The 19,341-nt window shown below is 42.4% G+C and overlaps 1 protein-coding gene across 1 annotated transcript in view; it reads left to right on the plus strand.

Moving 5' to 3' along the window:
* Positions 1-19,341, plus strand: part of LOC138852790 (glutamate receptor ionotropic, delta-2-like) — a 101,552-nt gene that overhangs the window by 52,823 nt on the left and 29,388 nt on the right. The window contains exons 6-7 of the mRNA XM_070085672.1: positions 10,386-10,544; positions 13,228-13,318. Coding sequence (XP_069941773.1) covers positions 10,386-10,544; positions 13,228-13,318 — 250 coding nt within the window. The remainder of the gene's footprint in view (positions 1-10,385; positions 10,545-13,227; positions 13,319-19,341) is intronic.

Below are 19,341 nucleotides of genomic sequence, written 5' to 3' on the forward strand. Positions count from 1 at the left end.
TACTATACTTTCATACATTCCCTTCTTTGCCTCCATAGATAACGTTTTTTGACTCCACATATACCTCAACGCACCACTCACCTTTTTTCCCTCATCAATTCTATGATTAACCTCATCCTTCATAAATCCATCCGCCGACACGTCAACTCCCAAGTATCTGAAAACATTCACTTCTTCCATACTCCTCCTCCCCAATTTGATATCTAATTTTTCTTTATCTAAATCATTTGACACCCTCATCACCTTACTCTTTTCTATGTTCACTTTCAACTTTCTACCTTTACACACATTCCCAAACTCATCCACTAACCTTTGCAATTTTTCTTTAGAATCTCCCATAAGCACAGTATCATCAGCAAAAAGTAACTGTGTCAATTCCCATTTTGAATTTGATTCCCCATAATTTAATCCCACCCCTCTCCCAAACACCCTAGCATTTACTTCCTTTACAACCCCATCTATAAATATATTAAACAACCATGGTGACATTACACATCCCTGTCTAAGACCTACTTTTACCGGGAAGTAGTCTCCCTCTCTTCTACACACCCTAACCTGAGCCTCACTATCCTCATAAAAACTCTTTACAGCATTTAATAACTTACCACCTATTCCATATACTTGCAACATCTGCCACATTGCTCCTCTATCCACTCCATCATATGCCTTTTCTAAATCCATAAATGCAATAAAAACTTCCCTATCTTTATCTAAATACTGTTCACATATATGCTTCAATGTAAACACCTGATCTACACATCCCCTACCCACTCTAAAACCTCCTTGCTCATCCGCAATCCTACATTCTGTCTTACCTCTAATTCTTTCAGTTATAACCCTACCGTACACTTTTCCTGGTATACTCAGTAAGCTTATTCCTCTATAATTTTTACAGTCTCTTTTGTCCCCTTTCCCTTTATATAAAGGGACTATACATGCTCTCCGCCAATCCCTAGGTACCTTCCCCTCTTTCATACATTTATTAAACAAAAGTACCAACCACTCCAACACTATATCCCCCCCTGCTTTTAACATTTCTGTCATGATCCCATCAGTTCCAGCTGTTTTACCCTCTTTCATTTTACGTAATGCCTCACGTACCTCCCCCACACTTACATTCTGCTCTTCTTCACTCCTAAAAGATGGTATACCTCCCTGACCAGTGCATGAAATTACTGCCTCTGTTTCTTCCTTAACATTTAAAAGTTCCTCAAAATATTCTCGCCATCTACCCAATACCTCCATCTCCCCATCTACTAACTCCCCTACTCTGTTTTTAACTGACAAATCCATATTTTCCCTAGGCTTTCTTAACTTGTTTAACTCAATCCAAATTTTTTTCTTATTTTCATTAAAATTTCTTGACAGTGCCTCTCCCACTCTATCATCTGCTCTCCTTTTGCACTCTCTCACCACTCTCTTTACCTTTCTTTTACTCTCCATATACTCTGCTCTTCTTATAACACTTCTGCTTTGTAAAAACCTCTCATAAGCTACCTTTTTCTCTTTTATCACACCCTTTACTTCATCATTCCACCAATCACTCCTCTTTCCTCCTGCCCCCACCCTCCTATAACCACAAACTTCTGCCCCACATTCTAATACTGCATTTTTAAAACTATTCCAACCCTCTTCAACCCCCCCACTACTCATCTTTGCCCTAGCCCACCTTTCTGCCAATAGTCGCTTATATCTCACCCGAACTTCCTCCTCCCTTAGTTTATACACTTTCACCTCCCTCTTACTTGTTGTTGCCACCTTCCTCTTTTCCCATCTACCTCTTACTTCAATCTGTCAGACACTGCAACACAAGGGTATCTTGGTACAGACCTGCAATCAACTTCGACAACTTCCACTAGTAAGAGGGGCTGGATTTGAGAGGGACCTGACCTTTCAACATCTGAGTTCTTACCTCTCCTAGTGGCCTACGTCTCACCTCTTGGCGCTATATAAAAGCTCCATCCTGTCACTTCTTCTCCATATTGTTTCACACTATGGAACAATGCTCTTCTCCAGACTGAGGGACTGACCACCTCAAAACTTTAAGGGTGATGGACTGATTACATCGTCTTCAAGTATCTTCTGCTTCTATCAACCTTTCCTGTACTTGACTGAAGAAGCCTACTGTGTAGGCGAAACGTTTCATAATAAAGATACCTAACTGTTGCATATGTGTCTTACCTAACAACCTGTCGGTATTTTATACCATTTTAATGTTCAATCTGTCAGACACTGCAACACAAGGGTATCTTGGTACAGACCTGCAATCAACTTCGACAACTTCCACTAGTAAGAGGGGCTGGATTTGAGAGGGACCTGACCTTTCAACATCTGAGTTCTTACCTCTCCTAGTGGCCTACGTCTCACCTCTTGGCGCTATATAAAAGCTCCATCCTGTCACTTCTTCTCCATATTGTTTCACACTATGGAACAATGCTCTTCTCCAGACTGAGGGGCTGACCACCTCAAAACTTTAAGGGTGATGGACTGATTACATCGTCTTCAAGTATCTTCTGCTTCTATCAACCTTTCCTGTACTTGACTGAAGAAGCCTACTGTGTAGGCGAAACGTTTCATAATAAAGATACCTAACTGTTGCATATGTGTCTTACCTAACAACCTGTCGGTATTTTATACCATTTTAATGTTCAATCTGTCAGACACTGCAACACAAGGGTATCTTGGTACAGACCTGCAATCAACTTCGACAACTTCCACTAGTAAGAGGGGCTGGATTTGAGAGGGACCTGACCTTTCAACATCTGAGTTCTTACCTCTCCTAGTGGCCTACGTCTCACCTCTTGGCGCTATATAAAAGCTCCATCCTGTCACTTCTTCTCCATATTGTTTCACACTATGGAACAATGCTCTTCTCCAGACTGAGGGACTGACCACCTCAAAACTTTAAGGGTGATGGACTGATTACATCGTCTTCAAGTATCTTCTGCTTCTATCAACCTTTCCTGTACTTGACTGAAGAAGCCTACTGTGTAGGCGAAACGTTTCATAATAAAGATACCTAACTGTTGCATATGTGTCTTACCTAACAACATGTTCTTACTTGTCAAAGTAAGAACATGGTGTATATTTGAACACGTGTCCACTCAGTACGAGTGGACACGTGTTCAAATATAGAACATTTTTCCTTCCTCATTCTAACGGAAGAATTGAATATGCGAAAAGTTTGTTCAAAAATCGTTCGAAAAATGCTGTCAAATGAACAAAAAGGACATCGCAAGGAATTGTGTTTGGAAAGCAGTTTTCAGCTAATGAAAATAATCACTGTGCCTGAGCACCCACCCTGTTCACCAGACCTGGCTCCCTCCAACTTCTCTCTCTTCCTAAAGATCAAGTCGATGGTCAAAGGAACCCATTTTTTTGTCGGTAGAAGATCTGAAGGCAAAAACGACGGAGATATTCAACAGCCTTTCAGAAAATGTTCTGCAGAATTGCTTTGAAGGTTGGTAGCATTGTATGCAGCTGTGACAACTCTCAAGGGTAATTTTTTAAAATGATCGAAGTGAATTTTCTTAATTTGTTAAATAAAATGTTACAGGCATAGTATCTATCTTTTGTATTGGACCTCGTATACACAAGCAGGCACACACACCCACCAGCCCTGCCTCTTCAATCCCCCCCCCCAGCAACCACCCTCACTCCCTCTTCCAGGCCCACCAGCACCCACCCTCCTTACAATTTATACAAAACAATTTGAAAGTGTAATCAGTGCCAAGAGAGAGAGGCTGGCAGCCTAGTGTCGGGATCCAGACACACCTCTGCCTGGCGTGATGTACAAGTCACCTTTTTTATGGGTGCATATTGAATGGTCAGCGAGTGACCGTGCATCACTGGTAGCTGGGGGTCACAAACCCTGCTCTGGACTGATAATCATACATACAGACCTTAGAATTTAGTAAGGAAGATATACTCGGCAGGATAGTTTGGGTCACCACATACATGAGTAATTTAAGTACACAAAGACAGTGTGTGTGTACATACGAAGTGAATGCATACATAAGAAGGGACTCACACACACACACACACACACACACACACACACACACACACACACACACACACACACACACACACATACACACACACACACACACACACACATACACACACACACACGCACACACACACACACACACACACACACACACACACACACACACACACACACATATACACACACACACGCACACACACACGTACACAGAAATGCATACAGAACATTCTAACCATTAGGAACTAAACAAATAAACAGAAACCAACCTCCCACTCACATATACTATCTCACTCTCCCTTTCCCTCTCCTCCTCTCCTTCTCCTACTCTCCTTCGCTGTCTCCCTCTCCTCCTCCTCCTCCTCCTCCTCCTCCTCCTCCTCCTCCTTCTCCTCCTCCTTCTCCTCCTCCTCCTCCTCCTCCTCTTCCTCCACCTACCTTCCTCCTCTTCCTCTTTATCCTTCTCTTCACCTTCCTCTTCCCATTCCTCCCACTCTTCCTCTTCCTGCACCTCCTCTTATTCCTTCTTTTCCTCCTCTTCCTCCTCCTCTTCTTTCTCCTCCTCTTCCTCCTCCTCCTCTTCCTCCTCCTCCTCCTCCCTCCCTATCCTCCCTTTTATTTTCCCTCTCCTCCTTTCCTTATCAATTATTTCTCTCCCTCTCCCTCTTGCGCTTTTCCATCCTTCTCTCTCTTCCCTCCTTTCTCTCCCTCTACCCCCTCCCTCCTCACTCTCTCTCCACCTCTCCATCACAGTGTCCCGCTACCTCTCTTTCCCTATCTCTCTCTCCCTTACAACTCTCCCACACACATATAAACATCACACGCACACACACTGCAACGCATAACCCATTAAAAAAAATGGTAAGTCAAAAAATGGTAAGGGTAAGTCGAAGGCTTAAGGGGTCAGAAGATGGTTGTGGTAAGGAAGAATGGATGGAAGAGCAATGTAAAAGAATGGAACAAAGATTGGTGAACAAACTAGGCGAGCTTTCTGTGGAATTGGAGAAGAGGATGAAAGCGGAGAAAAAGAAATGGGAATCATGAGCCCAAGCCGCAGAAGCCAGGATACGGGCCCTAGAATATGAGGCAAATTGGCTGAAGTGAGTCACAGGAGAGGATATAGCACCTGAAGCTCAACACAAAGGATATGTTAAGGCTCTATCAATCCACCAACCAGGGCCGAGGAATGATGGGGGAGAGCTGTTAGGAGCAGAGGTAGCACTAAGTGAAGGGGGAGAAGGTACAGAAAGTGATAGTTTCCATATAGCGGCACGATCATGCCACCAAGAGTTAGAGGAGAAAATATGTGAGACAATTAGCTATGTACAAACAGGACCCAGAAACAAAGAGGGAAAGGCAATGGGAGAAGGAGAGGGAGAAGTCAGTGTTTATTCATGGGTTTCAGGAAAGCGAAGGGAGGATACACAATGAAAGATGGTAGAATGAGAAACAGGAGATTGAAGACAATCAAAGAAATAGGCGAGGACATGACTGAGATAATAAATTTTCAGAGACTAGCGGGGTACTTGAACGGGAGAAACTGATTTCATAACCACTTATTCTTGGTTACAATAATACATATACTGTTTTTAGAGGTAAGTACACCAAATGCGGAGTAGAATGAAATCAGCGCAGAGGCAACTACACCACTGTAGGTCCTCGGATCAAGATAAAACACCTAGATCTGCTGGGTGCTTGATTCTTGAAGAATTAAGTAGTCCTGTGGGTTAGAAGATCATGTGATTTTCGCTCACGATGAGGTGGGCTAAAACGATGTGGGTTCGGAGTCCTCGGCTAGTCGCAGCGTTGTTGTTTATTTATACATATATAACCCATATATACATATGTATATATATATATATATATATATATATATATATATATATATATATATATATATATATATATATATATATATATATATATATATATATATATTTATATTTATATATATATATACATATATATATAGAATTCTTCCTCCGTAAGCCAAGCGTGTTGTAAGAGGCGACTAAAATGCCGGGAGCAAGGAGCTAGTAACCCCTTCTCCTGTATATATTACTAAATGTGAAGGGAGAAACTTTCGTTTTTCCTTTTGGGCCACCCCTCCTCGGTGGGATGCGGCCGGTGTGTTGAAAGAAAGAAAGAATATATACATATATATAAATATATACATATAAATATATATATATATATATATATATATATATATATATATATATATATATATATATATATATATATATTTTTTTTTTTTTTTCAACAAGTCGGCCGTCTCCCACCGAGGCAGGGTGACCCAAAAAAAAAGAAAGAAAATCCCCAAAAAGAAAATACTTTCATCATTCAACACTTTCACCACACTCGCACATTATCACTGTTTTTGCGGAGGTGCTCAGAATACAACAGTCTAGAAGCATACACACATAAAGATACACAACATATCCCTCCAAACTGCCAATATCCCAAACCCCTCCTTTAAAATGCAGGCATTGTACTTCCCATTTCCAGGACTCAAGTCCGACTATATGAAAATAACCGGTTTCCCTGAATCCCTTCACTAAATATTACCCTGCTCACACTCCAACAGATCGTCAGGTCCCAAGTACCATTCGTCTCCATTCACTCCTATCTAACACGCTCACGCACGCTTGCTGGAAGTCCAAGCCCCTTACCCACAAAACCTCCTTTACCCCCTCTCTCCAACCCTTTCGAGGACGACCCCTACCCCGCCTTCCTTCCCCTATAGATTTATATGCTTTCCATGTCATTCTACTTTGATCCATTCTCTCTAAATGACCAAACCACCTCAACAACCCCTCTTCTGCCCTCTGACTAATACTTTTATTAACTCCACACTTCTCCTAATTTCCACACTCCGAATTTTCTGCATAATATTTACACCACACATTGCCCTTAAACAGGACATCTCCACTGCCTCCAACCGTCTCCTCGCTGCTGCATTTACCACCCAAGCTTCACATCCATATAAGAGTGTTGGTACTACTATACTTTCATACATTCCCTTCTTTGCCTCCATAGATAACGTTTTTTGACTCCACATATACCTCAACGCACCACTCACCTTTTTTCCCTCATCAATTCTATGATTAACCTCATCCTTCATAAATCCATCCGCCGACACGTCAACTCCCAAGTATCTGAAAACATTCACTTCTTCCATACTCCTCCTCCCCAATTTGATATCTAATTTTTCTTTATCTAAATCATTTGACACCCTCATCACCTTACTCTTTTCTATGTTCACTTTCAACTTTCTACCTTTACACACATTCCCAAACTCATCCACTAACCTTTGCAATTTTTCTTTAGAATCTCCCATAAGCACAGTATCATCAGCAAAAAGTAACTGTGTCAATTCCCATTTTGAATTTGATTCCCCATAATTTAATCCCACCCCTCTCCCAAACACCCTAGCATTTACTTCCTTTACAACCCCATCTATAAATATATTAAACAACCATGGTGACATTACACATCCCTGTCTAAGACCTACTTTTACCGGGAAGTAGTCTCCCTCTCTTCTACACACCCTAACCTGAGCCTCACTATCCTCATAAAAACTCTTTACAGCATTTAATAACTTACCACCTATTCCATATACTTGCAACATCTGCCACATTGCTCCTCTATCCACTCCATCATATGCCTTTTCTAAATCCATAAATGCAATAAAAACTTCCCTATCTTTATCTAAATACTGTTCACATATATGCTTCAATGTAAACACCTGATCTACACATCCCCTACCCACTCTAAAACCTCCTTGCTCATCCGCAATCCTACATTCTGTCTTACCTCTAATTCTTTCAGTTATAACCCTACCGTACACTTTTCCTGGTATACTCAGTAAGCTTATTCCTCTATAATTTTTACAGTCTCTTTTGTCCCCTTTCCCTTTATATAAAGGGACTATACATGCTCTCCGCCAATCCCTAGGTACCTTCCCCTCTTTCATACATTTATTAAACAAAAGTACCAACCACTCCAACACTATATCCCCCCCTGCTTTTAACATTTCTGTCATGATCCCATCAGTTCCAGCTGTTTTACCCTCTTTCATTTTACGTAATGCCTCACGTACCTCCCCCACACTTTCATTCTGCTCTTCTTCACTCCTAAAAGATGGTATACCTCCCTGACCAGTGCATGAAATTACTGCCTCTGTTTCTTCCTTAACATTTAAAAGTTCCTCAAAATATTCTCGCCATCTACCCAATACCTCCATCTCCCCATCTACTAACTCCCCTACTCTGTTTTTAACTGACAAATCCATATTTTCCCTAGGCTTTCTTAACTTGTTTAACTCAATCCAAATTTTTTTCTTATTTTCATTAAAATTTCTTGACAGTGCCTCTCCCACTCTATCATCTGCTCTCCTTTTGCACTCTCTCACCACTCTCTTTACCTTTCTTTTACTCTCCATATACTCTGCTCTTCTTATAACACTTCTGCTTTGTAAAAACCTCTCATAAGCTACCTTTTTCTCTTTTATCACACCCTTTACTTCATCATTCCACCAATCACTCCTCTTTCCTCCTGCCCCCACCCTCCTATAACCACAAACTTCTGCCCCACATTCTAATACTGCATTTTTAAAACTATTCCAACCCTCTTCAACCCCCCCACTACTCATCTTTGCCCTAGCCCACCTTTCTGCCAATAGTCGCTTATATCTCACCCGAACTTCCTCCTCCCTTAGTTTATACACTTTCACCTCCCTCTTACTTGTTGTTGCCACCTTCCTCTTTTCCCATCTACCTCTTACTTCAATCTGTCAGACACTGCAACACAAGGGTATCTTGGTACAGACCTGCAATCAACTTCGACAACTTCCACTAGTAAGAGGGGCTGGATTTGAGAGGGACCTGACCTTTCAACATCTGAGTTCTTACCTCTCCTAGTGGCCTACGTCTCACCTCTTGGCGCTATATAAAAGCTCCATCCTGTCACTTCTTCTCCATATTGTTTCACACTATGGAACAATGCTCTTCTCCAGACTGAGGGACTGACCACCTCAAAACTTTAAGGGTGATGGACTGATTACATCGTCTTCAAGTATCTTCTGCTTCTATCAACCTTTCCTGTACTTGACTGAAGAAGCCTACTGTGTAGGCGAAACGTTTCATAATAAAGATACCTAACTGTTGCATATGTGTCTTACCTAACAACCTGTCGGTATTTTATACCATTTTAATGTTCAATCTGTCAGACACTGCAACACAAGGGTATCTTGGTACAGACCTGCAATCAACTTCGACAACTTCCACTAGTAAGAGGGGCTGGATTTGAGAGGGACCTGACCTTTCAACATCTGAGTTCTTACCTCTCCTAGTGGCCTACGTCTCACCTCTTGGCGCTATATAAAAGCTCCATCCTGTCACTTCTTCTCCATATTGTTTCACACTATGGAACAATGCTCTTCTCCAGACTGAGGGGCTGACCACCTCAAAACTTTAAGGGTGATGGACTGATTACATCGTCTTCAAGTATCTTCTGCTTCTATCAACCTTTCCTGTACTTGACTGAAGAAGCCTACTGTGTAGGCGAAACGTTTCATAATAAAGATACCTAACTGTTGCATATGTGTCTTACCTAACAACCTGTCGGTATTTTATACCATTTTAATGTTCAATCTGTCAGACACTGCAACACAAGGGTATCTTGGTACAGACCTGCAATCAACTTCGACAACTTCCACTAGTAAGAGGGGCTGGATTTGAGAGGGACCTGACCTTTCAACATCTGAGTTCTTACCTCTCCTAGTGGCCTACGTCTCACCTCTTGGCGCTATATAAAAGCTCCATTCTGTCACTTCTTCTCCATATTGTTTCACACTATGGAACAATGCTCTTCTCCAGACTGAGGGACTGACCACCTCAAAACTTTAAGGGTGATGGACTGATTACATCGTCTTCAAGTATCTTCTGCTTCTATCAACCTTTCCTGTACTTGACTGAAGAAGCCTACTGTGTAGGCGAAACGTTTCATAATAAAGATACCTAACTGTTGCATATGTGTCTTACCTAACAACCTGTCGGTATTTTATACCATTTTAATGTTCAAGTAAGAACATGTTAAACAATCATCTATCTATCTCTCTCTCCGCCTCTTGCTTCCTAACTGATAGACAGTTTTTTTAATGACAGTAATATAAAAAAAGTATTGCGTATTGTGTAATGTATCTATGATATGTATTTTCTTACCCATGTTGTTACATTTTTTGCAAAATTTAAAAATATTTGCACGACTTTATCGTAATTACCAGAGGCTTTAAAAGTATTTCATCGATGTTTCATAAAATATTTCTGAACAACCTATTCGACTGTTTATGGCGTTGCTGTTTTAATCATTCTAGGTTTCTAGATCGTCCAGTTCTAGTAGCTGTGGATGAAGATAATCCACTTAACAAGTTAATTAACAAAGAAAACTTGGCTTACCAAGACGGGCAGAAAGTATTTTTCACCGGCCCTCTCACAAAACTTATGGACGTACTGGCAAAGGCACAAAATTTTACGTAAGTTAACTCAAATATATTTATAACATTTCTCTCTCTCTCTTTCTCTCTCTCTCTCTCTCTCTCTCTCTCTCTCTCTCTCTCTCTCTCTCTCTCTCTCTCTCTCTCTCTCTCTCTCTCTCTCTCTCTCTCTCTCTCTCTCTCTCTCTCTCTCTCTCTCTCTCTCTCTCCTCTCTCTCTCTCTCTCTCTCTCTCTCTCTCTCTCTCTTTTTATTTTTTTTTTTACACAGGGTTTGACAAGGTTAGGTCAAGGATCCCTAGCTTTATTGACAAGCTATATACACGTTAAGGATTCCTAACTTTATTGGCAAGCTAGGAGCTGTTACCTACATCAGCTCATTTGAAAGCATTTTTATTGTTATGAGACATACAAGTAGGGAACAGGATGAAGTTGGAGCCATCTGTGGGCCAGCACTTTCATTTGATCAACTGACTTTATCTCGATTATATCTTTATGCTGAACGAATGTGTTCCATACTCGAGTCATCCTGGGTATATATGATCTCAGATGGAGTGATGTTCTGGAGAAGGGTACAGCCAGAGTGAAGTTGCTGCTTTCTGTCCGTCTTGTGGCATAAAAGCTTGTTTCACTCAGTCCTCGAAGTGGATAAAAGTGTGGTTCTTTGACAATATTGGCCTTGTACATAACAGTAAGGCCCCTCACATCCCTCCTGTGTTGAAGGCTCTGCTGAAATGACAGATCTATCCGGGATGGGTCCAGGCGAGAGATGAGACGTCTTGCTCTGTTCTCTACTCTGTCAAGCAGTCGCAGATGAGAGGGGGGGGGGCAGAGAAACCAAGAAAGTGGAGCATACTCAAGGTGTGAGCGTACTTGTGCTCGTACAGAATCTTGCAACCCCTACTGTCAAGCAGATGCGAGATACGGCGAAGTGGTGTAAGCTTCCTGGCTGCCATGTTTGCAAGATTTACAACACGGTTCTTCATTGTTAGTTTGGAGTTAAATTTCACCCCAAAGATATCAACTTCTTCTCCAGGTGCCAACACCCTCCCATTCATCCTTACTACTGCACCAGCATTACCATCATGGTGCATAGGGACCATCATCATTTGCGTTTTCTCAGGTGCAAATGTTACTTGCCATCTATTTCCCCAAGCTGATATAGCCCTCAGCTGGTGATTGATGTAGCTTAGAGCAGCTGGCATTTCTTCTCTTGGATAAGTGAATGTCAGTGTACAGTCGTCTGCATATGCATGTGATTCTGGGATGAGATGAAGAAGGTAGTTGAAGTAGATATTCCATAACAATGGTCCCTGCACCCTTCCTTGTGGAACACTTGCCCCAATAGGTTGTCTTGCTGATTCCGTTCCATTGAGAACTACACTTAGAGATCTACCATGAAGGTAATCACTGAGGAGACATAGCGTAGAGCCTGCAATTCCCAGTGCTTGAAGTTTTGCTAAGAGGCCCTGGCGCCACACCCGGTCGAAAGCACCAGCAATGTCCAGTGCTACCACACAGCTGACTTTGGATTCATCCAGAGACTGGTGTCACTTAATGGAGAGGTTTAACAACAGATCAGCAGCAGAATAACCTTTCCTGAAGCTATATTGACGATCACAAAGTAGTGAGTAGTAGTCAAATAACTCTGTCATTTGTCTTGATATTATTGTCTCAAGGATCTTACCAGTGATTGACAGGAGTGACACTGGTCTGTAGTTGCTGATTTCTGCTCTGCCCTTGTTTTTGTGAACAGGGACTACATTTGCCTCTTTCCACAGAGAGGGCCATTTACACTACTAGGCAGTGCTGAAAGATGCGAGTTAGAGGTGCCGCTAGCTTGTCTGCACATCTTCTCAGCAATCTTGGGCTCAACTTGTCTAGAACCACAGCCTTTTCTTGGTCAAGCGATTTAAGAAGGAAATGCACCTCCTCCTGCCCTATTGTCACCACTTACAGTTTTGACATAGTGTTTGCAGCTAGCCAAGGAGGGTCTCTTGCTGGATCAGGAACTTGCATTTTGGTAGCAAAGTGTTCTTGACTACTAGTAGAGGTGGCCCCATCCTGTCGATTTAGAGGTGGAATGAGTTCATCAGGCAGATAACCTTGTCTGTCCTTGACCAGGGACCACCAGGTTTTGGAGCCTACCCTACCTGATGCTAGCTTTCTTTTTGTGTCCACCTCCCATTTAGCAATGGCCATTTAGCACAGGCAAGACTACAGGCTTGCCTGTGCAAGTTCCTGTTATTGGTGGTAGGATGTCTCTTATACCTTCGCCATGCTTTGTACTTAGCAGTATCAGCCTCTCTACAACGAAAGCCAAACCAAGGCTGATCTGTAAGCTTCGTCTCTCTCTCTCTCTCTCTCTCTCTCTCTCTCTCTCTCTCTCTCTCTCTCTCTCTCTCTCTCTCTCTCTCTCTCTCTCTCTCTCTCTCTCTCTCTCTCTCTCTCTCTCTCTCTCTCTCGCTCTCTCTCTCTCTATCTCTCTCTCTCTCTCTCTCTCTCTCTCTCTCTCTCTCTCTCTCTCTCTCTCTCTCTCTCTCTCTCTCTCTCTCTCTCTCTCTCTCTCTCTCTCTCTCTCTCTCTCTAATACAGGGTTTGACAAGGTTAGGTTAAGGATCCCTTGCTAATGAGATAAAATCCATGGCAATGGGAACCTTGAAGACATTCCTTTAAGTAAATAATATGTTATAACAGAATGTTCGCGTTCCACGCGGCGTGTAGGTACGTGAATGTGAGGCCTCCTGACGGATCGTGGGGCTTGAAACACGAAGACGGGACTTGGAGTGGCATGGTTGGAATGGTTAGCAGGAAGGTAAGTTCAAGCGGTAATTATTATATACATCCATGAACGATGATTTACACGTTGGGAATCATATGTTCAACAAAGAGAAAATTTTCATTTAGGGAAAGGTAAGTCCATGTAAGTAACATTATTTGCTCTCAGTGAATTGTTAATCAAACTGGGTACAAAATTTTAAATTTTGTAAATGGTAAGTCTAGCTATGAGCAAAGATTTACACTCAGAAAATGGACAGTCCAACCTGACACTATGATTTATACTCAGAGAAAGTAAAGTTAGACTTAGCATTTTGATTTACACTCAAGGAATGTGATTTTGGGGGGAAATTTTACAATTGTGTTGCCATGGTTCGAGTCCCTGACCTGGAAAAATCGAGTTTTACGAATTCATATGTCAGTTAACACTTATTAAAAATAAGAATTCAGAATTTGCTCATAATTTATATATTTGTTTTCAACAAAACAACTTGTAAAGTAAAAGGACACAAGTGCAACTAATGTGACATTTTATTGTGGCAACGTTTCGCTCTCCAGGAGCTTTGTCAAGCCGATACAAACAGTATATTTACACAGTGAACATCAAAATGGTATACAATACCGAAAGGTTGTTAGGTAAGACACATATGCAACAGTTAGACAACTTTATTCCGAAACGTTTCGCCTACACAGTAGGCTTCTTCAGTCGAATACAGAAAGTAGGCAGGAACAGTAGAGATGTGAAGACGATGTAATCAGTCCATCACCCTTAAAGTCGTAGAATTTGAGGTTGTCAGTCCCCCGGCCTGGAGAAGTTCAGTTCCATAGTCAGGAACTATCTGAAGATCAAGCGACAGTGCGGAGACTTAAATACTGTCGGAAGGAGAGGTGCAGGGTAGTAGTAGTAGTAGTAGTGAGAGGCAACTGAGAGGTCATGTCCCTCTCAGATTCAACGCTTCTCACTTGAAAAGCTTGTCCAAGGTGTTTTCTGTACCAAGATGCCACGTGTTGCAGTGTCTGACAAGATGAACATCAAAATGGTATACAATACCGACAGGTTGTTAGGTAAGACACATATGCAACAGTTAGACAACTTTATTCCGAAACGTTTCGCCTACACAGTAGGCTTCTTCAGTCGAATACAGAAAGTAGGCAGGAACAGTAGAGATGTGAAGACGATGTAATCAGTCCATCACCCTTAAAGTCGTAGAATTTGAGGTTGTCAGTCCCTCGGCCTGGAGAAGTTCAGTTCCATAGTCAGGAACTATCTGAAGATCAAGCGACAGTGCGGAGACTTAAATACTGTCGGAAGGAGAGGTGCAGGGTAGTAGTAGTAGTAGTAGTAGTGAGAGGCAACTGAGAGGTCATGTCCCTCTCAGATCCAACCCTTCTCACTTGAAAAGCTTGTCCAAGGTGTTTTCTGTACCAAGATGCCACGTGTTGCAGTGTCTGACAAGATGAACATCAAATGGTATACAATACCGACAGGTTGTTAGGTAAGACACATATGCAACAGTTAGACAACTTTATTCCGAAACGTTTCGCCTACACAGTAGGCTTCATCAGTCGAATACAGAAAGTAGGCAGGAACAGTAGAGATGTGAAGACGATGTAATCAGTCCATCACCCTTAAAGTCGTAGAATTTGAGGTTGTCAGTCCCTCGGCCTTGAGAAGTTCAGTTCCATAGTCAGGAACTATCTGAAGATCAGGCGACAGTGCGGAGACTTAAATACTGTCGGAAGGAGAGGTGGTAGTAGTAGTAGTAGTAGTAGTGAGAGGCAACTGAGAGGTCATGTCCCTCTCAGATCCAACCCTTCTCACTTGAAAAGCTTGTCCAAGGTGTTTTCTGTACCAAGATGCCACGTGTTGCAGTGTCTGACAAGATGAACATCAAAATGGTATACAATACCGACAGGTTGTTAGGTAAGACACATATGCAACAGTTAGACAACTTTATTCCGAAACGTTTCGCCTACACAGTAGGCTTCTTCAGTCGAATACAGGATCTGAGAGGGACATGACCTCTCAGTTGCCTCTCACTACTACTACTACTACTACTACTACTGCCTCCTTTCCCATGACGGTATTTGAAGTATCGCATGTCGCGATCTCAGATGTTCTGACGTGACTGAACTCTCGGGCCGATGGATTTGTATACCATTTTGATGTTCATCTTGTCAGACACTGCAACACGTGGCATCTTGGTACAGAAAACACCTTGGACAAGCTTTTCAAGTGAGAAGGGTTGGATCTGAGAGGGACATGACCTCTCAGTTGCCTCTCACTACTACTACTACTACTACTACTACCCTGCACCTCTCCTTCCGACAGTATTTAAGTCTCCGCACTGTCGCTTGATCTTCAGATAGTTCCTGACTATGGAACTGAACTTCTCCAGGCCGAGGGACTGACAACCTCAAATTCTACGACTTTAAGGGTGATGGACTGATTACATCGTCTTCACATCTCCACTGTTCCTGCCTACTTTCTGTATTCGACTGAAGAAGCCTACTGTGTAGGCGAAACGTTTCGGAATAAAGTTGTCTAACTGTTGCATATGTGTCTTACCTAACAACCTGTCGGTATTGTATACCATTTTGATGTTCATCTTGTCAGACACTGCAACACGTGGCATCTTGGTACAGAAAACACCTTGGACAAGCTTTTCAAGTGAGAAGGGTTGGATCTGAGAGGGACATGACCTCTCAGTTGCCTCTCACTACTACTACTACTACTACTACTACTACCCTGCACCTCTCCTTCCGACAGTATTTAAGTCTCCGCACTGTCGCTTGATCTTCAGATAGTTCTTGACTATGGAACTGAACTTCTCCAGGCCGAGGGACTGACAACCTCAAATTCTACGACTTTAAGGGTGATGGACTGATTACATCGTCTTCACATCTCTACTGTTCCTGCCTACTTTCTGTATTCGACTGAAGAAGCCTACTGTGTAGGCGAAACGTTTCGGAATAAAGTTGTCTAACTGTTGCATATGTGTCTTACCTAACAACCTGTCGGTATTGTATACCATTTTGATGTTCATCTTGTCAGACACTGCAACACGTGGCATCTTGGTACAGAAAACACCTTGGACAAGCTTTTCAAGTGAGAAGGGTTGGATCTGAGAGGGACATGACCTCTCAGTTGCCTCTCACTACTACTACTACTACTACTACTACTACCCTGCACCTCTCCTTCCGACAGTATTTAAGTCTCCGCACTGTCGCTTGATCTTCAGATAGTTCCTGACTATGGAACTGAACTTCTCCAGGCCGAGGGACTGACAACCTCAAATTCTACGACTTTAAGGGTGATGGACTGATTACATCGTCTTCACATCTCTACTGTTCCTGCCTACTTTCTGTATTCGACTGAAGAAGCCTACTGTGTAGGCGAAACGTTTCGGAATAAAGTTGTCTAACTGTTGCATATGTGTCTTACCTAACAACCTGTCGGTATTGTATACCATTTTGATGTTCATCTTGTCAGACACTGCAACACGTGGCATCTTGGTACAGAAAACACCTTGGACAAGCTTTTCAAGTGAGAAGGGTTGGATCTGAGAGGGACATGACCTCTCAGTTGCCTCTCACTACTACTACTACTACTACTACTACTACTACCCTGCACCTCTCCTTCCGACAGTATTTAAGTCTCCGCACTGTCGCTTGATCTTCAGATAGTTCCTGACTATGGAACTGAACCAATTTGTAGATGAATGGTTCAGAGAACCGACATGTTGATAAATTAGACACATGTGCAACTCTTGGGTATCTTTATTGAGGAAACGTTTCGCCACACAGTGGCTTCATCAGTCCATACAAAGGAGAATCTTGAAGAACAGGAGGAGAATGAGGTAATCAGTCCCTCAACCTTGAGTCGATGTGGTCAGTCCATCAATCTTGAATAGAATACGGCATACGTGCTGAGAAGGAGCTTATAAACCGTTGGCAGGAGAGGTGCAGAAGTCATAGGTCGTGTAACATTTGTTCAATGTTGAAGTAGGTCGTGCCCAAGAATTAGGCAAGCGAAGAATTCCCAAGTATTAAGATCCCAAGAAGTTGCAGTGTCTGACAGGTTTGTAGATGAATGGTTCAGAGAACCGACATGTTGATAAATTAGACACATGTGCAACTCTTGGGTATCTTTATTGAGGAAACGTTTCGCCACACAGTGGCTTCATCAGTCCATACAAAGGAGAATCTTGAAGAACAGGAGGAGAATGAGGTAATCAGTCCCTCAACCTTGAGTCGATGTGGTCAGTCCATCAATCTTGAATAGAATACGGCATACGTGCTGAGAAGGAGCTTATAAACCGTTGGCAGGAGAGGTGCAGAAGTCATAGGTCGTGTAACATTTGTTCAATGTTGAAGTAGGTCGTGCCCAAGAATTAGGCAAGCGAAGAATTCCCAAGTATTAAGATCCCAAGAAGTTGCAGTGTCTGACAGGTTTGTAGATGAATGGTTCAAAGAACCGACATGTTGATAAATTAGACACATGTGCAACTCTTGGGTATCTTGGTTCTTCGCTTGCCTAATTCTTGGGCACGACCTACTTCAACATTGAACAAATGTTACACGACCTATGACTTCTGCACCTCTCCTGCCAACGGTTTATAAGCTCCTTCTCAGCACGTATGCCGTATTCTATTCAAGATTGATGGACTGACCACATCGACTCAAGGTTGAGGGACTGATTACCTCATTCTCCTCCTGTTCTTCAAGATTCTCCTTTGTATGGACTGATGAAGCCACTGTGTGGCGAAACGTTTCCTCAATAAAGATACCCAAGAGTTGCACATGTGTCTAATTTATCAACATGTCGGTTCTCTGAACCATTCATCTACAAACCTGTCAGACACTGCAACTTCTTGGGATCTTAATACTTGGGAATTCTTCGCTTGCCTAATTCTTGGGCACGACCTACTTCAACATTGAACAAATGTTACACGACCTATGACTTCTGCACCTCTCCTGCCAACGGTTTATAAGCTCCTTCTCAGCACGTATGCCGTATTCTATTCAAGATTGATGGACTGACCACATCGACTCAAGGTTGAGGGACTGATTACCTCATTCTCCTCCTGTTCTTCAAGATTCTCCTTTGTATGGACTGATGAAGCCACTGTGTGGCGAAACGTTTCCTCAATAAAGATACCCAAGAGTTGCACATGTGTCTAATTTATCAACATGTCGGTTCTCTGAACCATTCATCTACAAACCTGTCAGACACTGCAACTTCTTGGGATCTTAATACTTGGGAATTCTTCGCTTGCCTAATTCTTGGGCACGACCTACTTCAACATTGAACAAATGTTACACGACCTATGACTTCTGCACCTCTCCTGCCAACGGTTTATAAGCTCCTTCTCAGCACGTATGCCGTATTCTATTCAAGATTGATGGACTGACCACATCGACTCAAGGTTGAGGGACTGATTACCTCATTCTCCTCCTGTTCTTCAAGATTCTCCTTTGTATGGACTGATGAAGCCACTGTGTGGCGAAACGTTTCCTCAATAAAGATACCCAAGAGTTGCACATGTGTCTAATTTATCAACATGTCGGTTCTCTGAACCATTCATCTACAAACCTGTCAGACACTGCAACTTCTTGGGATCTTAATACTTGGGAATTCTTCGCTTGCCTAATTCTTGGGCACGACCTACTTCAACATTGAACAAATGTTACACGACCTATGACTTCTGCACCTCTCCTGCCAACGGTTTATAAGCTCCTTCTCAGCACGTATGCCGTATTCTATTCAAGATTGATGGACTGACCACATCGACTCAAGGTTGAGGGACTGATTACCTCATTCTCCTCCTGTTCTTCAAGATTCTCCTTTGTATGGACTGATGAAGCCACTGTGTGGCGAAACGTTTCCTCAATAAAGATACCCAAGAGTTGCACATGTGTCTAATTTATCAACATGTCGGTTCTTTGAACCATTCATCTACAAACCTGTCAGACACTGCAACTTCTTGGGATCTTAATACTTGGGAATTCTTCGCTTGCCTAATTCTTGGGTACGACCTACTTCAACATTGAACAAAT

The sequence above is a fragment of the Cherax quadricarinatus genome, chromosome 16 (genome assembly GCF_038502225.1).
Source record: "Cherax quadricarinatus isolate ZL_2023a chromosome 16, ASM3850222v1, whole genome shotgun sequence".
In the NCBI taxonomy this organism is placed as follows: Eukaryota; Metazoa; Arthropoda; class Malacostraca; order Decapoda; family Parastacidae; genus Cherax; species Cherax quadricarinatus.